General features: G+C 41.3%; 2 protein-coding genes across 10 annotated transcripts in view; one reads left to right on the plus strand and one right to left on the minus strand.

Annotated features, from left to right (window-relative positions):
• ZNF277 (zinc finger protein 277) overlaps positions 1-15,442 on the minus strand; it is a 132,103-nt gene extending 116,661 nt beyond the window's left edge. For 8 of the 9 annotated variants that reach the window (XR_008617340.1, XM_028489860.2, XM_028489861.2 and 5 more), the window contains exon 1: positions 15,331-15,442. Coding sequence is in view for 7 of the 9 variants with exons in the window: in XM_024128274.3 (XP_023984042.1) it covers positions 15,331-15,421 (91 nt within the window). In the remaining 2 variants the exon portion in view is untranslated. The remainder of the gene's footprint in view (positions 1-15,330) is intronic. The other variant, XM_028489862.2, reaches the window with a different exon arrangement.
• A 321-nt stretch (positions 15,443-15,763) lies between these two features.
• Positions 15,764-27,514, plus strand: part of DOCK4 (dedicator of cytokinesis 4) — a 499,472-nt gene continuing 487,721 nt past the window's right edge. The window contains exon 1 of the mRNA XM_024128243.3: positions 15,764-16,049. Coding sequence (XP_023984011.1) covers positions 16,013-16,049 — 37 coding nt within the window. The 5' untranslated portion in view covers positions 15,764-16,012. The remainder of the gene's footprint in view (positions 16,050-27,514) is intronic.

A 27,514-nucleotide genomic window follows, 5' to 3' on the forward strand; every position in this document is an offset into this window, starting at 1 on the left:
GCCTGCGCTCTGCAACGGGAGAGGCCACAACAGTGAGAGGCCCGCGTAACGCAAAAAAAAAAAAAAAAAAAAAAAAAAAAAAAAAAAAAAAAAAGAAAAACAGTAAAGAACACTTATTGGCGATGAAGTAATCTGTTACGACAATAAATTATCAAAATGGAAAAAATAGGGGAACATGGAGATGGAAGCACACAAAAAAAGCAATCTGAGAAGTTGCAATCCATCATTAGGACCAGATGGCATTCATCAGAGTCTTCAGAAGTAACTGGGCTACTCACAAAAATGCCGTTTATCATTAAAAAGAGGTACTACAGTGGAGGATTAAATGCCTCTGAAAGGATGACCTTGGATTTATCAGTTGTGCTAAATCAGAATTAAGGATTTGCAGTAGATATATATGTAAAAAGTTTTCAATAAGAGAAAAATTACAGCAATAAAGCAGCGTTTCCCCTTTCTGGTTAATCAGACTAAACTTCACTCCAATTAACACATCAACATTTTAAAATGTTTACAACAAATCAACTTTTTTTTTACATATACACATGTGCATGCACATAATTTTAAAGATACACAATCACCCTCTCTCCCAAATGATGTTAAGATCTTGTTTGAAAATTCTTAAAAGATTTGTATAAAATCTGGAGCTTAATTAGGAGTATCTGGTAAAACTTGCCATGGATCAAAACAAAAATACAGAATTGCAGGGGTATACAGCCATTTTTAATTATGGAAAAAATACCAACTTTTCTTAGAGAACAAAAATTTCTTGGAAATAATAAAGAAAAACATAACTTTAAAAATTCACTTTCATCTAGAAAATAAAATTTAAAAGTGCAGATTTCCACATGACAAAGTCAAGTGAGCACGCAATGAACAGGCTTTACTCTTCCATCTGTGCCCTTTAGATTATTCTTCTAGTGTAGGACTCACACCTGAGGTGTGGTTACAAACAAGGCAGTAAAAGAAAACTCAAAGCCATCTCCGTGGTTGAGAAGCAGCATATTAAATTAGTGGGGTCAGGCAACGAGGAGTCCTGAATAAAGATATCCTCTCATTTTGGGATTTTTCCTATAGGCACAGAGAAATTATAGCTGGTTTCTGAGCTGGAAGGTTACATCATGGTTTACACACTTTAGAGAGACTTACTTAGCTTGGCACCCAGTTTGGCTACATAAGGAATGTGCTTTTCTCACAAGAGCCTCTGAAGACTGTATTCATCTTCACATTAGAACTGCCCACAAGGCTGTTCCTATCCAGCAAATCTGATTCATGTTTCTCACCCGCCTAAAACACCCCCCGTTATGTAGGCCATAACCCAAGTTCTTCTGCATGCCCCACAAGCTCCTTTTTAATACAGCCTGTGTGCCCTTTTTAGCCTTGTCTCCTACTCTACCACATCATTTCAGGCTTTGATAGTATGCAGGTGTAGAGGTTCCCCAAGCCCTTCCTCTATCAAGAAGACCTACCCCACCTGGCAAAGACCACTGCTTAGGTCTCACCTCCTCATGAAGCCTACCTAACCTCTCAAACAGGTTGAAGACGGAGGTAGAGTTATGCTGCCACAAGTCAAGGAATGCCTGGCGCCACCAGAAGCTGGAAGAGGCAAGGAAAGGGATTCTACTCTAGAGAAGAGGGAGTGTGGCTCTGCTGACACCTTGATTTCCACCTTCTGGCCTTAAGAACTGTGAGAGAATAAACTTCTCCTGCTTTAAGCCACCCGATTTGTATAATTTGTTACAGGCAGCCCTTGAAAAGTAACATAGTATATATCAATGGAACTATGAGAATTAAAATTTTTCTCTCTACAAAGCAGGTAATGGGATTCTCCTAGATAATTATATAGTATAATGATTAAGCTACAAAGAAGTGTGTAGCTAATTCACACTATGTTTCAAGAACAGCTTCACATGAAAAGTGACATTTAAGCTAAGATTTGAAACACGAGTATGACTAACCCAGAAAGAGAAAGGGAGGAGGTTATATATTTATGAGGATTATAATATTTATGAAGTATAACTTATGAAGGATATAACATTAAAAAATGTTGCCCATAAGTATATGAAAATGTGTATGAGTTTCCACAAGTATGTGTGCACTTCACAGCAGGGTCCAACAGTCAGCTAATATTAATAACATAATAATTTTTGATAACTTTCTATAAGTAAGATGAATTCAGAATCTGATTCATTAATGTATTGTCACAAAGGATATCAGCAAATGTAATTTTTATTAAAGGTGAGAAGATGAAGAGAGCAATCCAGTTATTTCACTTATACGCTGCTTGCCTAAATCAGTCTACTTTGAAACCACATTTAATGTAACAGTGAGAATCCTGAAGAAATGGAGACTTGCCAGTTGGATCTGAACACTGCTAACTAGACGTGAATAACAATGGTCCCATGAATCATTTCTAAGCTGTCTAAAAAAACCTTTCACTAAAAAATTCCTCTATATCACACTAGTTGTGGATTTTACATCAAAGGGATGCCTGGATTCATCATTTCATTAAACAGTAATTCAGAAACTGACATTTCTGACAATGATGCCAAACACAGGCAATTAGAAAAAAATTGCAACTAACCTACATTCTTGAAGTCAAAGAAAGCTGATAGAAGAATGTGAATTAAAATTTTATAACCTTAAATAATGCATTAAATAGCTATGGTTACCTGGCTTAAAAAGAAGCATAAGCTTGAGTGCTCTGGAACAGTAGATCAGAAATTGGTTACTTGGGAACAATTTCCTTTTTTTATCATTCAGTATTCAAATCTTAATTCTAATGTACTAAGGAAGGGACACTAAAATAAACAAAAGACAACAATTTGAAGAGTCCTCATACTGTGCTAAAGTGGTAGGTTTTGTTTATACAAATATTTATTTCAATGCTATCTTGAACGTTTTCAAAAAAATTCTATCTTTTGAAAGGGGGAAAAATGCTACTTAGAGGATGTCACATCTCTCTGAGACAGAACAAACAGTTATGTTTGTTGTGTTTACCTTGGGCTTAATACTCTACATTTATTCTTTCCCCACTAAGGGCTGGAAGTAAAACAGGAAAGCTATAAAATGAACGACAATGGTTATTATTATAGATACAGGGTGAATGATCTCTTCTTGAAGATGTTTACAGATGGAACTGTTGGGTGTGTCTAAGTTCTTAATAAATACGATCCGTTTAAGGGAAGATGACCCTGATCAGCATTTGCCAAATCAAATTCCACAGAACACTAGCATCCCATTAAATGTTAATAGGTGTTATTTGAGAAAAAGGTAGTGTAGTTAAATATTTGGGAAACTGCAATGTAATATTTATCTCTTGGATGGTCACAAAAATTTGCATACTAAAAAGTCCTGAAGTAAGAATGCTACGTAGCTTTATTTACCTCAGTATTTGCACATGAAAATTTCTTTGTGTAAAATGGTATTAATACTTTTTCTGTCATAGAATTCTATGGAGTCTTGAAATATTGTCCCTAAAAACATAAATAGATGTTAAATTTACATTAGCCCTACCTACTTCCATCACATAGATGAACAAAAACAAGAACACAATTTTCTATGAATGTATCTCAAAAGTATGATATCAAAGAAATGAATTTCTTTTCAGTCCATTACTTAAAGGTTTTATTCATTTTAAATTCATTTAGACTCTAAGAACATGTAAATCTATATGGTTGGATATACTCTGGGACTCATGCAATGAAAGGAAAACAGGATTGTGCTCTATTTATGGAAACAACTATAACAACTGATACTTAAACATACCTTATAAATGGGGGAAATAGTTAACATACTTTAATCTGTTTTGTCAATAAACTCTAAGATGTTTCAAAAGGAAAAAGATCAAGAACAGGAATCTTTCTCTGTGGTATCAAATACCCACGTAGTCTAGGGGTCATGAAAAAGAAGGGTATTATCACCCTATACTTGAGAATTATATTACAACTGGCTGATTATTCGGGATTAATGAGCACAGGGTTAGGAGTTCAGTGGCCATATGGGCAACTGTAATGAGTTGCCTGCAGCTAGGCCCCTGCTAACACTGCCAATCAGCATCCGCAGGGATCTCTAAGCTCACCAGCAGTTTGGCTCTGCTCCAGCAGGGGACCACCTCAAGCCAGTGGCTCTATACCAACCCAGTCTTCTTGGCTTCACCTCCATCTGGGTCTGGGATGCTAGTCACTGTGCATGTGACTAATTTCTTGGAACCAAGCCTCAACTTGTATACCTTTTCTAGTAAATGAGTCTTCAACCTGCTGCCCTGATACCATAAACCAGAATCCACGCCTCACCCAGAATCCATGTTCCTCTAAACTTGTTTCTCTAAGGCTTTTAAACTGACTTGAATCCTGTCTCTAAAGCCCAGTTTACTGTGGTTGCGTTCCTGCTAATGACAAAGGCTCTCTCCTTGACCAAACTTTAGTCGGGATACTCTGAACCCTTTTCTGGATCAGGCTATGCTAGACCTGCATAGCCAGGTTTTAGCAAGAATCCTGCTAAATCAGTTTGGAGAGAATCCCTCACCCTCCATCTCTGATGGGGCTCTTCTGCCTCTACTATCCTCCAGGTGATATTACTCGGGCCGGCCTGCAGCAAGAACCTTGTCGAGTCTATTTAGACAGTGAAACCGTGTCCCCCTAAAATGGAGTTGCCCTGCTGAGTTTATGATTAACCTCTCTATCTGAAACTTTATTCTCTTTCTTGTCCCCCTCTGACCTCAATCCTGTGCTAATTGAACACTAATCAACAAGAATCAGATGACTAAAACTGCTGTCGTTGATACCATCATTAATGTACAAACTCAGGTTATTTCTCCAGGGCATGAGCTAATAGACCCCCAAGCCATGGACCACATGGCCAGACAATTGTAAACCAGAGACATCCTAACTCCCCAAATGACGATTAAGAAATGTCACAGAGGGCTTCCCTGGTGGCGCAGTGGTTGAGAGTCCGCCTGCCGATGCAGGGGACACGGGTTCGTGCCCCCGTCCGGGAAGATCCCATATGCCGCGGAGCGGCTGGGCCGGTGAGCCATGGCCGCTGAGCCTGCGTGTCCGGAGCCTGTGCTCCGCAACGGGAGAGGCCACAACAGCGAGAGGCCCGCGTACCGAAAAAAAAAAACAACAACCAAGAAATGTCACAGAAATGTCACAAGAAGATGATGATTACCCTCAGCTTCTTTGTTCTTTCCCTTTAAAAAAAAAAAACCCCTAACTCAAAGACCAAATTGGAGTGGATTGAGGCTTGTCTCCCACTCCCTTGCCTGGCGCCCTGCAATAAATCCTGACTTTGCTGCAAACTCCCACTGTCAGAGTTTGGCTTTCTGCACCACAGGCACATGAACCCTTTGCTCTGTTACACCAGAATCCCCCTGATGTTTCCTATTAGTAATTTTCCATCACCCAACCTCCCCAACCTGTTCCTTGTCTAAAAATCTCCACCTTTCCTTGAATCTGGAATTGAGCCCAATTCTATACAGAGGTCTCTTCCCTTCTATTGCAATTGTTGATGAATAAACTCTGTTCTTTACCACTTTAACTACTGTCCAGCTCTGGTTTTCTTTAATACTACCTGCTCCCAGATCTCTCCACCTGTCTGTACTCTGATGCCTGTTTTGTCATTTTTATGGTGCTCTCTGCCTGTACTCCCTGGGCCTTCCTATGACAGAGCCCAAGCAGACCCCAACCTATCAAAGAAAGAATCTTTATATACAACCTGTTCTGTCCTGGTATATTTCTCTAATCTCAGGAATTTCCTTACAGGACTGATTAATCACCTGACTTCATTAACAAGGGCATATTATTAAAGTCTAGTATGAGTCTTCATTAACTTTTTCTTTGGCAAATACCCCTGCCTCCTGACTCAACTTTCCCTCTTCAGGACATTGTTATCTGATTAAACATTAATCTTGTCATTCCCTTTCCTCAAGTCTGCAGAGTCAGGGTCTAACGTCCGAGGCTATATGATCTAGCTTCAAACTGTCCAAACTTCTTTTCATTGCTTCCATTTACCTAACATTTTCTCCAGGCAAAATGAATTTGACTTGTTACCTGCTGTAGATGCCCTTAGTTTTTCTATTGTTCCCTCCCTTTGCCTGGGTCTACAACGCTTTTCCTTATTTCTGCATGTCCAAATCCTATTCAACTTCAAGACCTAGTACCACCTGTTGCGCACAATCTCTTTCTTGCTCAACCCCATCTTGATCACTCTGATGGTCCTTAACACTTTCTACTTTGTAATACAGTTATTTATGCACTTATTATCTTCCTATTAGGTCATAAGATCCTGGATGGCAAGACATATCTTATTTTCATTTTTTTTTTTTTTTTGTGGTATGCGGGCCTCCCTCCGCCGTGGCCTCTCCCGTTGCGGAGCACAGGCTCCGGACGCGCAGGCCCAGCGGCCATGGCCCACGGGCCCAGCCGCTCCGCGGCATGTGGGATCCTCCCAGACCGGGGCGCGAACCCGGTTCCCCTGCATCGGCAGGCGGATGCGCAACCGCTGCGCCACCAGGGAAGCCCTCTTATTTTCATCTTTGTATTCAATAGCATCTAAAATATAGAAGCTTGCACACAGCACATGCTTAATAAAATTTTCTGAATGAACTAATTCTCAGTTCTATCAAAGCTCTTTCAGATTTGCATCATTTATTAAAACATGGAAAGGAGAGGAGATGGGGAAGATGGTATGCATCATAATGATCTATCCATAATCTTTTGGATTAAGAGACCCTAGAAGTTATCTATTGCCAGTGGTTCTCCACCAATTTTCTAACTTGATACACCTGATTAGTGACATTCACATGTACAACTAATGTGTAACTAAGGGAAAAATCCAGATATATATTCTTTCTTTCTACAGACTCTAGGATATGTATACTTGGGCTCCCTAGCTGTAAGTCTACCTTCTCTTTCTTTTATTGATGTTTGGAAGATCAGTTGAAAGGATACTGATATAAAGAATTCTCTCATTTACAAACCAGGAAATCTTAAATACAAGTGCAAATAACTTCTCTAAAATCACACAGCCAGTCACAAGCAGAAGTGGGATTAAAACCCAGGTCTTTTAACGCCTTGTCCAGTGGGCTTTCCACTAAACAATATAGTCTATGATCACTGATGCTGGAAAAATAACTCAAAGTCCCTGTAGATTATCAGCATTACTTTCCCTCATGTGGGTGCATATTTATAAAGCTTTCAAAAGCCATCCATCAACTAGTTTGTAAGCAAGTCCAATAAGCTTTCAGATTCTTTCACTGAACTTCCTCTCCCCTCCTCCATTTGTGGAAATTAGTTGTATGGTGCTTTAGCAAAGACAGCCTGATTGATGTTAAGTTACTGTTCAGCAACAGTTCCTGCTATTAATTGCTTTAAAATGGTAATTACGATTTGTGGTACAAGATATTTTCCTTTCTAATTGGCTATTACTGGTGAATAGCAGCCTGTTACATAACAGAAAGATTGTGTTAAATCAATAACCACAATTACAATTCCGAAGTCTTTCTCTTAAGAAACAAATCTTAAGTTTTTGAATAAAAACACTAAAAAAAAAAATTGTTAAAGGCAGGGCCTCTGTAATTACTTGTAATTACTCTGTAATCATCTTTGAATTTAGAAAAAACACAAAATAAGGACAGTGTTAGGGAAACCAGGAGATGAGCATGCATTTCCTTTCTTTTAAAAATAACCACATTTAAAAGCTTTACTCTGCTCAGCTCCTCAGTCAATGAATACAAATTGCAGATTCAAATGTATCCAATTCTTCCCAGAGTGTAATATGGAAACAGAAAGGACTCTCCAATTAGCTCTGGTAAAATATGAATGTGGAGCCCCCCCATTACACTGAAAATTCCCCAAGGATAAGGCCAGGGGTTCTTCTTCATTTGTGCCCCATACAGCACCCAACAAGGAGCCCATCCACAGTCTCCACTCAGCCAACACCAAATGACAACACAGCATGGCACTGTCCCAGAAGAGGAGGTGATCCAAAGCTATATGTGACAGTCCCTGTCCTCAAAGGGTATATTATAAAATCAGGGATATGTCTTGATTCAAACTCTAATGTTAATTAGTCTGCAATCATTTTAAAGTCATATCTCCAGATTATTGTAGTAGTAGCAGCAGTTGTGATGATAATAATAGTGAGGTCAACTGACTCGCTCAAGGTTACACAGGTTTTAACCGACAGCTACTTTGGAATCCAGTTTGTCCAATTCCAAAGACTCACCACTGTCTCTTGTGACAGACCTTCATCAGCATCATTCATCTCTACATTTTTATAGTGTATCAAAGTTTACAGAGTGCTTTCATATACAGTCTCACTCAACCTCCCAGCAATATCAGCAAGGTACTTACCTGCAGCATTTTTATGAGACTGAGGCTCAGCGGGGTTAAAGGATTTTCCCCAAATTCACACTGCCACAAAGCAGCAGGCTAAGAACCCAGATTTCTGACTCTTAATCCAGGTTTTCCTTCCATACATTTTTACTCAATGTATTGATGAATTTAAATATATTACACATAAAGAAAGCCCCAAAGTATCCCACATCAGCTTATGTCACTTAAAATATTCTACCACTTATTGTTGAACACCCCTCCCAACCTCCCTCCAACCCCACAATCGAGCAAAGGTTTAAGTCCTGTTTAATTCCAGAAACTACTTGATGCCTAGAGCTAAAGACAGCACCCAGTCCCAGTTGGCTATCTTACAAATAACAACACTGGTCACAAAGACCATTGGTTGAGATGTAAAGAAAGGCAGAAGACTGATCAGTCAAATCCATCACCACTCACTGTCCTGCTCACCTTTGGGTCAATGAAGTCAGTAGAACACACTTATTTCAGCAAGAGATGGCAGTTCTTCAAGGAACTGTCAGTGAAATGCCAATCCATTCAGTCTCATAAGTTTATTAAATAAATCACAGCAAAACTGAATCCTAACTCTATGGTAAAGTTTTCCATGAACAACTAATAGAAGTATTTAAAAATTCAATCACTGGAAGGGCAGTTTAGGTGTACTTCTTATTTCTATATACTCATGGATTTACATTTAGAAGAAAGTATGATTTTTATCACATCAATCTGGTCAATATCATCTTCAGTTTTTCAAGATAGGACATGTATGAGAATGTGCTGTGGAGGACACTGCTGTTCTTCTGCATGAACGCAAGATCTATGTCAATACAATTAGAAGTGTATGTAAACTCAGTGTCTGATACTACAAGTACCTACCAAATCCCGTAACAGAAACCTGGTCTTAAAATGGAAAAGACACGTTAAGATTCTAGCACTCAAAACCAACACCTGTATCACCTCTGGCACACATGCCAAAGATGTCCCTAAACCTATGACTGAAGTATAAGTCACCATTTATTGAAGACTAGGTACTATAATTATGATCTCACTACTCAATTCAACATTCCAGCAAGACAGATATGATTATTACCCATTTCACAGATGAGAAACTAAGGTTCAGAGGTTGCTTAACTTGCCTGTGGCTGGTGAGTAACCAGGATTTGATCCTAAGTTGTCCTGACCTCTTTTCTCATACTATATTGTCTTTCTAGAGTAACATCAACTTTAGAACAAAGTTATGTTTAAGGAAAGTATGTTTCAGACCTCATCCAATGGAATTTAGTTACTATGAGACATCTTTACAGTCGTAATTGGGTTAAAAGTTCTCTTTCAGTTACTGTGTGGCCTTATGCAAGTTGCTCTTTGCACCAGTTTTCTCATTTGTATTAAATAAAAAGGGGATAATATGAGTATCTATCTCAGGGATGTTGTGAGACAAAATGATCTCTAAAAGCATTTGAAACAGTACTTGGCACAGTCACTGCTCTACAAATGTTAGCTATCATCAGTATCATCAGTGTTATAATACCTCTTTTATAATATCTTCTCTTAATATCCTGCAAGCTGGGTCCCATGTATGTTTTAAAGGAAAACAAAAGGATGTTCTGAAGTAGGACCCTTCAGAACCTTACACCAAACCTAGTATCTATAATTCTTTTTCTTCCTTGACACCCTCTGGCCTGTACCTTGCAAGGCCATCTGAGTATGTAAGATTATCTAAGCTTCTTGCTGACTCTGATTGTGGGTGTATGTGTGAAGAGTTGGGAGCTGGGTATGAGGGGGCAGTGCTTGGCAGGGGTGAGAAAGGGTATAGAAGATAATATAAAAGGCCTTCAGAGCACATAGTTGCAATACCAGTACAGAGCACCAACAGACACCCTGACAACCCCTAGGAATGCACGGGCAGCCTAAGCAGTTATCACCACCACATTCCTAAGCTTCCCCTTGGTTACACTGCAATTTAGATTGCTTCTAAGTTAATCAGAGCAGGCAGTTTTACAGTTCAATTAGGCATATCTTTATATTGAATGCAACTGATATTTACTGAGTTCCAACTTTATAAAAGGAAATATGTTGGGCTTTCCTAAACGTATAATTCAATGCATAATCACAGTAACTCTGCAAGGTAGATATTACAGCTATATTTTCATAAATGTAGCAGATATGTAATTAATCTACATTATACAGCTACTAAATACCAGAATTGAAATTTAAATACAGTTTTTCCAAGATAGGGTCTAGTCCTCTTTCCACTGTCATGCCAAATACACAAGACTGGACTTAAGCCTTAATGCTGGAAGTAAGATGACAACCTGTGGAAAACTGGATAAGAGCCACACAGATGATGGAAGACAGATTTCAAGGTCTCTGTAGCAGTTTACTCAGTTATGGGTTCAAGGTTATAAAGGACAGATCTGAAGTATTCTCTTAAATATTTAATCATTATCTAAACACTAACACTTCACTTTAAAAAAAGACTGAAAAACTATGCTTAAATGCTAACTATGATTATCTCTGACAAAGTTGATACTTCATGATGACAGTCTGAATTTTCCAGTTGGTATGCGTAACTTTCACAAGCACACGGTGGTATGCATAACTTTCACAAGCACACAACATCTACTCAGTTTTTTTATTCTACTTCAATTCCTCTGTTTAAAATAGCAGTCATTCTAAGTACTTAGGATAAATTTCAAAGATTCTAACCATTAAATTGTTATAGAGTGTTTACTACACACAGTTCTGATAGGCACTGGATGTACTAAACTAAAATAAAACAACTCTCGCCCTCAAGAAGTTCAGTCTACTGGTGTAGACAAAACTGCCAACAAATAACTACAATGTGATATGGTATAAGTGTGATAATGGAGATTTGGGAGGGGTAGCAGGGTGACTGAAGATGAGGCTGGAAAAGTAGATTGGAACCTAAATGCAACACGTCAGAGTTACAACGAAGATTTGAAGTGAAGATCCATGAATACATTTGAGTTTTTGAAGGTGGATTAAGAAAGGGAAAATCGAGAGTCAGTGAGATCAGGACTTCCCTGGTGGCGCAGAGGTTAAGAGTCTGCCTGCCAATGCAGGGGACACGGGTTGGAGCCCTGGTCTGGGAGGATACCACATGTGGCAGAGCAACTAAGCCCCTGCGCCACGGCTGCTGAGCCTGCGCTCTAGAGCCCGTGAGCCACAATTACTGAGGCCTGCGTGCCTAGAGACCCTGCTCCGCAGTGAGAAGCCACCGCAATGAGAGGCCCAGGCACCGCAACGAAGAGTGGCTCCCTGTCGCCGCAACTAGAGAAAAGCCCACACGCAGCAAAAAAGACCCAATGCAGCCAAAAAAAAAAAAAAGTCAGTGAGATCAATAGGAAGGTTTTGCAATCATCCAGGCTAGAATTCAGTTCTGGTCAAACATTTATTAAACACTGACAAGGTGCCAAGAACAGGGTCAAGCAGACAATAACAAATGACATGGTCTTGGTCCCCAAGAGTACAGTTTGGAGTGTGGGGACACAGGTAATTCAGCAGCAACGGTGAGGGTTAGAAACAGAATAGTGGTTACTTGAAGAGATGGAGAGAAAGAACAGATTCAAAAGATTCTTTCAGGCACAGGAAAATAAGGTGTGGTAACGGATCAGATTCAGGACCTGAGGGCAAGATAGGAATCAAGGGTGCTTCCTCGGTTTCTATAAAAGCCTTGATGCCATTTATCAAAATAGGAAATACAAGAATGAGGAGTTGACGCCACCTGCTATACCCATTTCTTCTAGAGACATCAAAATGAATTAATAAGGTCTCCAGACGGAAAGCTTTATAAATCCAAAGAGGCATTACCATGATCATCATCTACTGTACATGCATTTGTAGGGAAAAAAGTTGACTCTGTCAGAATACTACAATATGGAAGCACAGGTTAACACTGTCAGATGAAATCACTGCCATCAGAAAAATTTCCCCAGTAACATCCCCAAATGTGAGAAATGTTGAGTCTATTACCTGTTCTTAATTTTAGGGGACAATATGAAATCCTAGTTACCGTTCAAATGTTTGGAAAGCAAGGGCTTCCCTGAGAGATGGAGCCTCAGGAAGTCTGGCACACAGACCTCAGGGAAGGCGTACCTGCCTGCATACTGCCCAGTGACTCATTCTAGCAGAAATCTTGTAGAATTGCACAGATTTCTATAAAAAGACTCCCTAGTCACTTCTGTCCCAGAATTTTAAACACACAGATTGACATTTTAATTAGAATTAGAGGGAAACCTCTTAAAAGAGGCAGTTTTCAAGACATTAATTATTTTACAGGGAAAGACACACTTGATAGCAAAGTGGCTGCTTAACAAAAAATATGAATATGCATACTTTTAACATCATTATTTCCACCCAAACTTTGTATCACACTTTGCAGGCTTTGAAAAGAATGTGGATAAAGTCACAGAATGATACATAGGTTATTTTTTTTGTTTGTTTGTTTGTTTTTTTGTGGTACGCGGGCCTCTCACTGTTGTGGCCTCTCCCGTTGCGGAGCACAGGCTCCGGACGCACAGGCTCAGTGGCCATGGCTCACGGGCCCAGCCGCTCCGCGGCATGTGGGATCTTCCCGGACCGGGGCACGAACCCGTGTCCCCTGATACATAGGTTATTAAGGGAATTTTTTTTTAATTTTTAAATTTAATTTTTTTTTTTTTTTTTTTTTTTTTTTTGTGGTACGCGGGCCTCTCACTGTTGTGGCCTCTCCCGTTGCGGAGCACAGGCTCCGGACGCGCAGGCTCAGCGGCCATGGCTCACGGGCCCAGCTAGCAGGTTCCTATTAGTTATCCATTTTATACATATTAGTGTATATATGTATTAAGGGAATTTTTAATGACAACTTTACCTTGTAAGAATGACATAAAAATCAGCCATTAAGCTCTCCCATTGATTGCTACAAATTACTGAGAATACTGATTCTCACTAATCACTGATGGGCAGTTCTGAACCAGGGTGAGGAATTTTTTTGTTACAGATACAGCAAATTGACTGCTCAATACTTCTGTTGAAAATAAACTGCAACCTAAAATTATGCTTTCTATCCGTTACTCAATTCAATCTAATGGTCATCTAAACACTGATCCTGAATTAATGCTGGTCATCACAGCTTGGTAATGATATGGAGAAAAGGACACTCATATTATTACTGGTAGGAATGTCTACACACACCCGTTAAGAGGAAAATGTGACATCACAATTTTAAACATGTGTCACCTTTGACCAAATTCCTCAAGAAATACACACCCGGTGGACAAGGATATGTATATAAAGCCGTTCACTGCATCACTGAAAAACTAAAGCTATACTACATTAACAGAGGAATGGTTAAAGTATGGGACGTCCATATTATGGAATACTATGGGCACAGTCCTTAAAAAGAATTAACAAAATATACTGATAGGGAAGGCTATCTATAGTAGAACACTGGGAGAAAGATGGTGGCAGATCTTTAAGCTTACATAGAATGATCCCTTTTTATTTAAAAAAAATCAAAACCATACAGATGTGTGTCATATACAAAATTTATTAGAAAAAGCACACACCAAACCCCCAAGAGTTGTTACTTTTGGAGTGGGACTGTTTGTGGTGCAGGAACTTTCATTTTTTTACCTTACACATCTCTGAATGGTTTGAACTGTTTATGATGAAAAGTTTTATAATTTTAAAATAACTAATGATATTTAAAAGTTATACAATGTTTTTGAAAGGCATACCCAATTTTCTTTTTTATGAGTTAATCTGTGAGATAAATTCACCAAAGATTTCACCTTCAAATGTTAAACTGGTAGCCCTCTGGTACTTTGAGAATATGGAAAACCTTTAGCATGTTACTACAAGAGTTGCCTATATGGCCAACCCCAAAATGAACTGTTTAGGGTGTGAATATAACACAATATTTAAGTATGGAGCTTAGCCAAAGATTTCTTTGGTAGAGGTACTGAAATAATTTCAAAGCTAGGGGTTCCATTGATAAGAAGTGGGAAGAAATCTCTGTGCTAAGACAAAAACTTAAGACTAAATGTCAATTTAACCATGAAAGCAAAAACAAAGAAATTTTTTAAAACCCCAACAAGGACGGAGAACCAAATTTAAGCCCCAAACCATGTCCATTAGAAAAAGACAACTAGCTGTGTTAAATGATCAAATCAAAAAAGAAGAGAGTGGGATGGGGATAGACAGACTAAAGGTAAAAGAATGGGACTAGGAATTCTAAAGAAAATCCCCCTGCAGCTTTCAAAGTGTGACTTTTGCTTCTACATTGGATCAGAATACAACTTGAAAGTCAAGTGAAGCCGAAGTAGCTGTGACGATTTTCTCTGGAACCATGACTGCAAATTACCACTTCCCTGCCTCTCGTTCTAAGGACCCAGTCTGGGAAGATCTCCCAGGCTCCACGTTCAATCCTGGAGAACGCCAGGGGCAGTCAACGAGCGAGGGGGTAAACTGTGAGAGCCACACACACTTTCCCTTCAGAGGCTACTCCAGCCAGCAGTTGAGAAAATCTGTAGAGTGGATAGCAGCGACCAACCAGTCTGCAACTGGAAATCCACCCGAACCCAAATAAAACCTATCTCCCGAGGCCAAACCAAGCAAACCGAGGCAGGGGTAGGGTACGGGCGAGGAAAGAGAGCGGCTAACCCCAGAGTTACAATAACCCACGCACGAACGTGACATGACCCACGCCCACTCGGCAGCGAGCGCAAAGGTGGGAGCTCCAAACGTGGCACAGACGCCCAGCGAACTTCGCTGGCTGCGGAGGCTATGGCATCCCATTTTCTCTTCCCTCCCAGACAGCCCCCAACAAGTAGCCGCCTCCGACTCCACCCCATCCCGCTGGGCCCTGCCCGAGGTTCCCTCGTGCTCAGGTGGCCTTAAAGCTAGGGTCGGCCCAGCAGTCAGCAGCACTCCAGGTCGGAGAAAAAGGAAGACACCTCAGAAGCACCGTACTCACCCTCATAACTGACACCCCCAGTTCCGCCACGGTTGCCATCACCGTCCTCCTCTCCTTGGGTAGCAGCCTCCTGTGTCTTGGGAGCAGCCATTACGCGGCTGAGAAAAAAAAGGGAGGGCTGCGGACAGGCGTGGAACCAATGGAAACGCGATTGGAAATTAACTCCCCATCGACGCGGCGTCTCCTCCACTCGCACGCCGCGCCGTCACTATCTGGGCCAATAGGAGGTGGCGAGCGGAACGTATCCCCGCCCCCAGCCGCTAATTCCCCGCCTCCTTCCGGGATGGAGTGGCCCAGAACTACAATTCCCAGGGTGCTGCGGGGGCGCTAGGCAGGGAGGGCTGGAAGAGGCGCTGGCGGGCGGGGGTGCGCCCGAGAGTGCCCCGGCGTGTTCGCTTAGTTCAGTGAATCAGAACAATGACTGCACTCCGGGTTCCCGGGAGCGCGTCGGAGGACTGTGAATAGCTGCCGCCGGGAGAGCGGCGGGTGGCGCAGCCTTGGCCGCGCGGTGTCAACGCCGGGCTCGGGAGCCTCCAGCGCAGACCTTGCCCAGCGCCTGCAGCCCGCGCGGAGCCGCCGGGCTCCAGCGCTGCAACCGCTACTCGGGAGCTGTGCATTGTTGTGAGTCGGAGAAGGGGCGCGGGGATTCCAAAGCCCGAAGACCCCGGACCCCTCTCTAGCCATGTGGATACCTACGGAGCACGAGAAATACGGCGTGGGTGAGTCTCAGCTGGGCGAACTTTTATTCCGCTCTGGCCAGAGCGTGTGCGTATTTCGCGTTCTTGCCCTCGCGCCCCTCTCTCTCTACCCGGCTGGAAATGCCTAATCGTAGCATCGCGCTGCGGGTTCGGGGCTTTGCCCAGCCAGCTCCGGGCAGAGGGGTGCGCGCCGGGGTCTCGCGCTTTAACGCCGGATGGGCGCTCCAGGCACCGGCTCCCGGAGGGAGCGCTCGGACGGCTGAGGGGAGCGCGCCGCCAGTCCGCCTGCTGCGGGCTCTGCCTGCGGAGTTTGGAGTGGCGACGGGGCGTGTGTATGTCAAGTTGGAAGAGGAGGGCGAACGGCGTTCCTCTCCCTCCTCCTTTTTCCCCAAAGACGGCAAGGGCTGTGACGATTTCCCAGGGTGGAAAGGGAGGCAACAACAATCGCGTAGCGAGAACATCCCCAAAACAGAAGGGAGGCGCAAAACCTTCCCTCTGCGTCCCTTCAACATTCCCGGAGAGCGGAATGTGGCACCGTCCTCAAAAGAGCCGCTCTGACAGAGTCCGGCCCGAGCCTCCCTCCTCCCTTCCATCCCGGGTTACCGAGTATGTGTTGAGGGGCGGGGGGAAATTGGCAAATTTCAACATCTGCGCAGCTCTGTTCTTTGGTCTTTGGAGGGGAACGGGTATTTCAGCAATGTTTTTACTTCTGACCACCCTCTCTGCTCGGGGTGAGCCCGGTGCGGGGGGTGGGGGGGTGGAGGACAGCTGTGGAGTGTTAATGGGAAGAGAGAATCGGAAAGCTTGGGTCTTCGAGGCAAGGAGACAGCTCTTAGGAAAGGACTACCCGGACACTGGTGTTCGGAGGAAAAGGAGCAGGGTAGCGCTCGCTCTTCTGTGCAAAGGTGAACAACAAAGGACATTAATGTTGACTGATGAATACAGGAGTCTCCCTTCCTTTCCCTCCTTCCATTTCAGGCCGATTACAGTTCCCGTTTTTGTTGTTTGATTTCAGCTGAGTCGCCCGTTGGCAGTTACTCCTTTTAGGTTGCGACTATTAAGCCAGGCTCTCTGACAAGCCTGCAGCAGCCAAATGCAATTATAACCTCTCAGAAGGTTTAACAGAGAGAAAGCATTATGGATTTTACTAACAATCTCTATTTCCTATAATGCCCCGTCCTGCTGATTGGTGTATTTTTTTTAAATTGTGTATAGATCTAGTGATTTAGATGATGTGTAGGTATCTGCTTATGTTCTAAATTCATTTTCCTGTAATTAAAAAAATCTGGAAAGCCTTTCCAGGGAGTCATAGTTACAGGGAATTTTTTTTTTTTCCAACTTCGCCTGGGGATAGGACTTTGGAGTCCCCTGAAAGGTTTAAATAAAGTCATTCCTGTATATTACATTAGCTTTCATTCTGGATTTTGACTGGTTAGCAAGACAATAGTTTGTCCAGGACCCACCTTTGGGGAGGGGTTCCACCTTTCCCTCTCTTTGAAGTGTAAGGGGAGCCTTTGCCAGGCACTCTACTGGCAAGGAGTAGATGTTTCCTTCTCTTCACTCGCCCCTTTTTTTGGAGTAGATTACCCCTGGCTAGGAAAAGACATTGCCTTTGCTGAACTGGTGAGGACCTGGAGTGTTCCCTTGTCACCGGGTTATCACTCAGTGCAGGAAGCACAGACACATCCAGCAACACTGTCCTGCTTGGAGTTGATCCCAGATGTTGCTTTCTTCCAAGTGTTAAATTATACAGATTATGGATGGGATTTACTTTCTTGATGTCTTTATGTGCCAGGTCACAGCTGGGGTGCTGGTATCCATTAGTTCTTCTCTCACCTTTCTTTGCAAGCTGTGGGCAGAGGATTAAAACATACTCTGGGATTTCCTGGAATGGCAAACTGGATGTTATCACTCAAGTGTTTTGGGCTGCAGCAGACACCTCGCCTTTGGGTGGCTGTGATTTGGTTGCAGAGTAGGGGAGGCGGAAGGATGAGCACACATTTAGTAAAAGGTTGAGTGAGATGAGCGGCGAAAGCAGGGGGGCGGGTCTGTTGTGCTCATTTATACAATATCACACATAACATGGAATGTTAACCATCTTTTATTATTAATTTTTGAGCATTTGGCTTATGAATGCTTAGCTGTTTTTTAGAATCCATCTGTTAGGGGTGTGTGTGTGTGTGTGTGTGTGTGTGTGGTGAAAATTTTGCTAGGATTCTTATGTGTGTACTTTATTTCTCACCACGGAGAGCACTATTTGTAGCTGCCTATGCTGCAAGTTGTTATTGATTTATTTATTTTTATAAACTTGGTTAGTGTATGTGCTTTTCTTGTATAGTATTTTATAAATACTAAGGAAAAGATATTTTATGGGCACAAATGTTTGGTTGATATCAGGTGTAGTAGTAATTCACTTTCCTCATTCTTTGAAATAAATTGGTTTTTGTGACTTTGAGTGCCTGAAGTTTCCATGCAAATTGTATATTTCTAATATACCTCTTATCTACCATCAATTATGTATGAGATAATTATGTGTCTATATATTAGTGTTTCAGTTTCAAGCAACATATTGTAAACATGGATAAAATGACTTAAATTTCATACCTGTAGTAAGGTGTACCAGAGATAGAAATTCCTTTTCAAACCTGATGTGTGGGCACTATCTCTTCCATTTAACTGATGAACAGTCTTAAAACAATGTGTACATAGTCATATACCTAAGTGTTCTAAGGAATTAGACAGGTATAGTGATAAAGCTGGAGTCCTGAGTGATAGGGAACCTTGTCTCTTTAAAAACATGTTAGTAGGCACAATGATAGGCATATTTTATCTTGGGAGATTCTGTTTAGCTTTTGGTCTTAGTCTAGACAATGCTGCCAGCTGTGTGACCTTAGGTAAGTCACTTAACTTTTCAGGGTCTCAACATCATGGTCAAATGATAGCCAAGGTCCTTCCCAGTACTAATTCTGTAGAGCTCTTCCAAACAAGTGTGTCCTTTGGTAAGAAAGACATTTCTGTTGTGTCAAGATTGTTATGAGAAAGACATTTCTGCTGTGACACATCCCACATGGTTTTCAACTAAGATCACAGGTAAGCAAACTACCTGGCAAGCTGACAGAACCAAGGTGACGGTTGCTTTCTTTTTCAGTCTGTCCAGCGGGAGCTCCCTGGGCAATGACTAAAGCATTCTTGATCACCTCTTCACAACTTTCACAACTTTCCTCACGCCCACTGTCTGCCTCTGCCTGTCCTCATCTGTCATACCCTCTGTCCCCTCCCTTAAAGTGGTGGGAATTAGTCACAGAGAAAGTTAGGACCATTGCAGATCTGTTTCTACATTCATTTGCTCAGCAGGCATTCATGCAGCATTCCCAGGTGAGCCAGTAGCCTTACTGAGCTGCAAACTGCTCCTCTACATCCAGCCAGATGTTTTACATGTGTGAATACAATTAAGCTTAGAGGGGGAATATGGGCTGGATTTATCGCTGCAAAAAATCCATGAGGCTTACAAGAAACAAAACTCAGAACAAGCAGATCTGAAGGTCATGGATGTCATTTAAAAAATCAATTATTATAGTACCAGTATCACTGAGTACCAGTATCACTGAGTACTCACAAACATTCCTATCCTCCATTTATCCTGAAGTGCTTTCTGAACTCATCCAAGTAGGAATTCTGTTCCTTTTTAAAGCCCCTTCTATTTTTAGGGGGAGAGGTACCGTCTCTTATTTACACAGGATACTTTTTTTTTTTTTTTTTTTTTTTTCGGTACGCGGGCCTCTCACTGTTGTGGCCTCTCCCGTTGCGGAGCACGGGCTCCGGACACGCAGGCTCAGAGGCCATGGCTCACGGGCCCAGCTGCTCCGCGGCATGTGGGATCTTCCCGGACCGGGGCACGAACCCGTGTCCCCTGCACCGGCAGGCGGACTCTCAACCACTGCGCCACCAGGGAAGCCCTACACAGGATCTTTAGAATGTCTTTTCCTTCAGAAGCGTGCTTTAATGGTAGCCTGTGTGGGAGAGTTATGAGGGAGTGTACCTTTCCTCTTAGCTGTTTTCAGTTTGTTAGCTAGCAGCCTTAAAATGTTTCCTATTTGTGGTACTGTGATGTGTGCAGATAACATGTGTAGCTAGATAAAGATGTGCTGCCTGGAATTGTTTGTGGCATTTAGAGCTTGGCACAGGATTCTAAACTTTCAGTGAGAAGCAAAGAGGAGTGATTTATACCTCCAAGTAAAGTACCATTGAAGGGCTGTGCAGACAGTGGGATGGCAGCTGACGTTCTTGATCTGGCCTCCTGTGGGAATAGCCTATAAACGTTTCCCCCTTTTGGTCATTCTCCTAAGTGATGATTCTTTCATGAGGCCCCACAGTAACACAGAGATGCTGCCTTTCTTCTTTAGTCTTGTTTTTTCCCCAGAGGCTGTGTGGTGAGTACTACAAAGGAGTTAATAAAAATTTCAAGAAACTTAAGGCTTTCCTGTCTCTAGCTCCATTTCTTAGGAGACTACATTTTCAGTATTATCTTTGTTACATTATGTCCAAATTTCTAGCATAGTGACTTTATGCTGTTAGCATATATAACAGAGAAATATTAAACTCTAAGGAAACCCAACCAAGATGCTATAACCCTACTTTATTAATACAATGTTTTATAGGTAAAAAAATGTTGTGAAATTATTTTACTTGGGTCTGCTCTCTGAAGTAGAATGATAACTTCCATTTAAGACATGAGGAAACACCTTCACAGAAGTTAAGTGACTTACAGGCATACCTTGGAGATATTGGGCGTTCAGTTCCAGACCATTACAATAAAGCGAATTATCACATAAAGCAAGTCACACAAATTTTTTGGTTTCCTAGTGCATATAAAAGTTATGTTTACACTATACTGTAGTCTATTGAGAATGCAATAGCGTTATGTTTAAAAAACAATGTACATACCTTAATTTAAAAACACCTTATTGCTAAAAAAACAAAAAAAAACATCATTGCAGGGTGGCTACAAGCCTTCAATTTGTAAAAAAAAAAAAAAAAAAAAAAAAATTGCAGTATCTGGGAAGCACAATAAAATGAGATATGCCTGTACTCTATCTAGATCAGTGGCTTTTTTTTTTTTTTTTTTGCCGGTACGCGGGCCTCTCACTGTTGTGGCCTCTCCCGTTGCGGAGCACGGGCTCCGGACGCGCAGGCTCAGTGGCCGTGGCTCACGGGCCTAGCCGCTCTGCGGCATGCGGGATCTTTCCGGACCGGGGCACGAACCCGTGTCCTCTCCATCGGCAGGCGGACTCTCAACCATTGCGCCACCAGGGAAGCCCGATCAGTGGCTTTTAATCTTGTTTAACTGTCATCCATAATAGGAAATACATTTTATTTCCTGACACCACCAACACCACCCCACACACATATAAGTGAAACAATATTTGCTCATACTTTCTGTGATGTTCTCTTCTTTTTCATTAAAAAAAATATATACAGAGCTTCCCTGGTGGCGCAGTGGTTGAGAGTCCGCCTGCCGATGCAGGGGACACGGGTTCGTGCCCCGGTCTGGGAAGATCCCACATGCCGCGGAGCGGCTGGGCCCCTGAGCCATGGCCGCTGAGCCTGCGTGTCCGGAGCCTGTGCTCCGCAACGGGAGAGGCCACAACAGTGAGAGGCCCGCGTACCAGAAAAGAAAAAAAAAAAAAAAAAAAAAAAAAAAAATATATATATATATATATATATACACACACAAATATCAAATCATTATGTTGTATACCTGAAGCTAATATAATGTATGTCAATTATACCTCAAAATTAATTTATTTATAAACTTTAAAAAGTTTGTCATTAGCGTAATGACTCATTAATGGGTCCTCACCCATAGTTTGAAAAGCACTGCTCTAGCTACCACATTTGTGAAACAGGAAGGACTGGAACTTAGACCTTGTTGGGTTTCTAGTTAAGTTCATTCATGATGTTGTTGCTTTTTGACAAATATGTATTTGTGTTTATTTTAACTTAAACTTTAATCATACTTTTTTCTTTCAATATAAGTCAAAATCTGTCTTTTTATATAATATTTCTCATTTACAATGGAACAAGTATACAAAGCCATCAGATACATTGTATATATTTGACAAGGGCTGGGATCAACTGCATAATGACCAATTTTGGATTTTTCTATATAGTTTCCTTTGACAGTGATCTCTGGCCACTATAGCAGAAGAATAAATATAATAGATCTAATGAGCTTTCCAATTGTAGGGTTACCAGCACCATTTTTTTCTACCCTTTTATATATTGTTGACCACTAGTAGAAGAAACAAGGCAGCTCATGTAACTTGTTTTCTTAAAAATCTAAACTGGTAAACTTATTTGGTCAGAGTATATATAACATTAAAGAATAAAGAAGTAAAGTTCCTCAAGCCTATTTTTATTTAAGCAATTTAAATGTACTTAAGGAACAACTGTTTTACTTTCTGGCATTTAAAAAAAATGTGTGCTAAGATACACTGGATATCTATGAAGTAAATAAGAATCACCAAAAATAGTGTTAATGCCTTTTGGTGACAAAGTTGCAGTAAAACTGATATGCATTACCTTGCTGGTTGTATTGAATATTAATGTGATCCTTTTGGAAATGAATGTATGTATTTAATAGCCTTTGTGGAGCACTATCTATTTGCCAAGCATAGTTCTGAGAGCTTGTCATGTGTTTTCTGTCTAATCCTCGTGACAGCTCCATGAGGGAAGGTTCAGTTATCACTCATATTTTACAGGAAACTGAGTCATAGAGAGGTTAGGTAACTTGTCTGAGGTCACACAGAAATCGTGGAACTAGGATTGGAACCCAAAAAGTTTTAGACTGAGCCTGCTCCCTTAGCCACTATTCTGTATTGCCTAACATGGCAGTCATTAGGAGGAGTTTGAATCAGTAATCCCACCCCTCAAAATTTACATGAAAAAAAAAATCAATAGGGACACAACACTTTATGCACAGTTATTCGTTGCCATGTTGTCTGTGAAACAACGTCAATTCCAATACAGGAATACTTTAATCACTTCTGATTATCAGCACAGCAGGGTATTTATAGTCAAGAAATGGAATAATTCCATAAATAATGCTATTTCTGAAATACATTCCAGGTATGTAGTGTCAAGTGACAAAATAAATCAAAGGAAATACAGACAGTGATTGAAACTACATAAAATGTGTAGCATTATAGAGAAGATGTAGTTAATGTGTAGCATACAGAGAAGATGTAATTAATGCACAGATGAGAATTGTTAGACTATAAAGATTACCAGCAAATTCTGTTTTTAAGAATTCCTTTTGGTTAGAGATATGAGCAATATTCACACATATTGTTGCTTTTGGATTAAGGGGGGGGGGGGCATAAAAATGGTCTAAGAGAGATTATTGCGGTAGATGAGGTGAGAGATAAGTACCTGAACCTGGTGAGCCATCCTGCATGGTGAAATGTGGATAATCTAAGATGTTTAGGAGATAGAAACAACAGTAATTGGATGTGAGGAGTTAGGGAAAGGAAGAAGTTTAGTGTCTTCCTGGCTTCCAGCTTGAACAACTGGGTAAACATAGGTGCTGTTCAACGACAGAGACGTTTTTGTAGGTGGGGAAGGTTTATGGTGTAAGATTAAGTGTTTGTGATGGCCTAGAGTTGTCCAGACTCATCAAACATTCAGGTGGCGATATCTGCATAGACATGAATAGGATAACACTCTGGAGCAAAGGAGAGAAGTTCTAGACTAAAGAGCATGATTAGAGAGTCATGTGGTTTGTGTGTGTTGACTGAAGTGATCCACTTTATTAATTGTATTGACTTTGATTATGTAGTCAGCTTGTCTAAGTTTTAAAGTGACAGGTCCTAAATTTTCAAAGCTCAGTCATCTTGAAGCACTTTATTAATATGGTTATGGGGACTATAACATAAGAAATATTAGCTATCCATGTGCAGTTGGTAGGAAACTAGATTTTATGGTCTTTTCTTGCTTCCCATTAGTGCTTTGCCTGGTTAAGGTATAAGTTATTTCTATTTCTGTGACAGTTCTCTCCCAAGCAAATGTCTCATGCCATATTGTGCACGTTTGTGAGATTTCCCTAACAGAATGTTGAAAAACAGAAACCACAAATAATATTTCAATAAGCAAGATTTATACATCCCTCAAACAGCATATAGGTGTATATACACATCCACAAATGGGAAAATGCTCAGATATCCAAAGCAATATATTTGTGCATACAGACTCTGTGTGTGTGTGTGTGTGTGTGTGTGTGTGTAGTAAATATGTAATAACTCTTAGGAACCCCAAGGTCAAATTTAGAATTCTTAAAGTTATACCACAGTACTCCTGAAAACTATGTGATTTTAAGTAAGGGATTCCAGCTTATGATAACATTAGGCTCCCTTCCCCTAATATAGCCTGCATTACTTCCCACGGAAAGATTGATAAACGTACGCAAAGAGGCAAACATTGATAATATTAGAAATGAAGTCTGACAGAAAACCTATTGTCAAAATTTGGGAGGAATTTCTCCAAGGCAGGTGGAACTGCATTATGAAAACCAATTGGTGGCTTCCCTCTGGTTTCCCTCATTAAGCAGAGCAGCCTCAGTGACCTCAGTGACCTGGGCAGGAAGACCCATTGCCCCTCCCCACTGTCACCACCTTCGAGGCCAGGTCAATACATTCAACTTGGTGTGTGTCCTTTACCGCCTGAGGCCTCTATGGTCCTTCTCGTTCCATCTCATCTTTGTATTTTCTTGAGAGATGACCAGTTGGAGAAACAACTGGGACAGGAAGGTGGGTGGTTGGTTGGGTGGAAAGGAGTCTATGGAGAATACCATCTTGTCTTTGACGGGTACTGCGGTCTTCATAAAAAATGTGATTTTGTAGGCACCTTTGAATTACGGCAGTAACAAAGCATGCTGGATTTTATAGTTTTGCTTGCAATCTATCGGTGACAGAGAAAGATGTGGTGGAATAAGAGATAATCTTGTCTGAATTGCCGAAAACCATGGTCCATAGCACCTGATGACTTATCACTGGGAACTTGGCTTGGAGCTGTGCACTTCAACCAGGAAGGAAGACTTGTAAGTGGGACCAAACCCACACCTTTATTTTTAGCCCCATCCTTGGTACTGCAGAGAGGTTCAAGACCCAGGTTGCATCAGTCAGGGATCACATTTGCATCCCTATCAAAGAAGGAAAGCCGCTAAATCCAGAAACAGGCGTCTGTCACTCCATAATGAACTAAACATGGCTGCTTCTCAGCTGGGGAGGAAGAGGGAAAGCATGACATTCACATGGGAAGCTTTGGGAAGCTGCCAGTTACACATGTGTATTTCTTTTCCACCCCCATTCGTGTCCCCTGTGTGTGTGCCAGAAAGAGAAGGTTGGTGGGTGGAGGCTGGTGAGAACCCTTCTGGTTATGAAAGTCGCACATCTTCCTGGGTGAATTTGATAACCATTACTCCCCCAAGTTGTGAACCGTTTTGTTTTTTTTGGCTGCTCTGCTTGGCATGTGGAATCTTAGTTCTCCGACCAGGGATCGAACCCACGCCCCTTGCGTTAGAAGCTCGGAGTCTTAACCACTGTACTGCCAGGGAAGTTCTAGTGAACCGTTTTCTTAACCAAACAATTTATTGTTCGATTTTATGAGAGTGTTAATTGGGCATTAATCTAAACATAAAGATCTCCTTGAAATCTTTAAGCAGAAATGTAGAGATTTGGTTCTTTTTTTTTTTTTTCCCTCCAAAATGAAAGAATCCTGTCTGCCTTGGTGACTGGAGGTGAACATGTTTGGGAACATGGGCATGCATGTTTGTGAGGCAACTAAAAATAGCCCCAACCCAGGTTCCGGAGAAAACAGTACTCACTATCCTGGGGAGAGGAAAGAACCTGTTGATCTTTCTCTGAGGGTGTCCAGAGTTGGTTGAAGAGTCTGTAGGGCTTCCTTGTTAACAGGCTTAGGGTTTAGCCAGGCTCTCAAAGAAATAGGAAAATCCAAACATGCATAGGCAGTTCTGTAAAGACCCAAGAGAGGAGAAATATCTGAGATTTTTCTCCAGAAATCTGGATGATAAACACTAACGACAAGATAGGAGGATTCCTATAAAACTCCACACACAGGTAAAAGTTGTTTTTTTCAGGAAAATTATATTTGTATTAATTACATCCTACATTTAATTTAATAGTCCCATCCATAGTTTATGTAAGTTGATTCAGAAAACTAACCATTTATGTTCTTGGCCCTAAGTTGGAAGAGGAAATATTATGTAAAAATTATGGTAATGAGTTTTAAAATGAGAAAATACTTATGAGAAGTGAAGAATTGGGATACAAAATTACATGTTGCAGTGTTGTTACAACCAGTTGTTACAGTTGAGAGGTGGCATTATTTTTTTATACTTTCTACTTTTTAATAATTTCCAAAAAGTAACATGAATTGCTTTTGTAATCAGAAATAATTATATAAACTCTTTTATAAACCGAGCTTTATTTCCTATATAGAGTTTTCCTCTCAGGATTAGAGGTTAGACTGGTGGAAGTTGAGTCTGGAAGGCCTGAATTTCGATTGTCATTTATTCCCAGAAAGTACTGTGTTCCAAAGTTTCAAAGTGGCTTTCCTTGCTATACCTGCTTGATTACTTGTGATGTAGCGGCTTTGTTTATTTCCCAGTAGTCACAAAGCTGTGTTTTCAGATGGCCGTGGGGTACAAATCTTTGGAAAAGTGCCCTAATCCCTCTTTGAGAAGGAGCTTCAACCAAATCATCTAAGATAAAACTACTGTTCTCTCCAAGAAGTGTTTGTTTAGAAGATGAATGTTGGTGTCACCGCTCACTTTCCATTGTCTGTAAACTCTGTCCAGTGAGACTGTGGGTCCTGGAATAATTTATGCAGCAGAAATTGATCAAGAGAATCAAGAGAGGCAAGAACTTGAAGAGGTTTTATTAAGCAATTATGGGGAATAACTGCTTATTTATGGGTGTCACGGATGGAATGTTTGTGTCCCTCCAGAATTCTTATGTTGAAGCTCTGACCCCCAGACTGGCTGTATTTGAAGTAAGGAGGTAATTAAGGTTGAATGAGGTCATAAGGATGGAGCCCTGTTCCAATTAGATTACTGTCCTTATAGGAAGAGACCCTAGAGAGCTTACTGGCTCTTTTCAGGAACTCAAGCATGCACGTACCTAAGAAAGGGCATGTGAGGACAGAGTGAGAAGGCAGCTGTCTATAAGCCAGCGAAAGAGCCCTCACCAGAAACTGACCCTACTGGACCTTGATCTGGGACTTCCAGCCTCAAAAACTGTGAGAAAATAAATTTCTGCTGTTAAGCCACCCAGGCTATGGTATTTTATTATGGCAGCCTGAGCTGACTAATACAATGGATTAGAGCAGTTTTAGGCACTGTAGGAAGAGGAACGAAGAAAATAGAAGCAGAATCTTGAGCCTCTGTTTAATAGATGTAATCACTGTAGCCC

The sequence above is a fragment of the Physeter macrocephalus genome, chromosome 5, assembly GCF_002837175.3.
Source record: "Physeter macrocephalus isolate SW-GA chromosome 5, ASM283717v5, whole genome shotgun sequence".
Classification (NCBI taxonomy): domain Eukaryota; kingdom Metazoa; phylum Chordata; class Mammalia; order Artiodactyla; family Physeteridae; genus Physeter; species Physeter macrocephalus.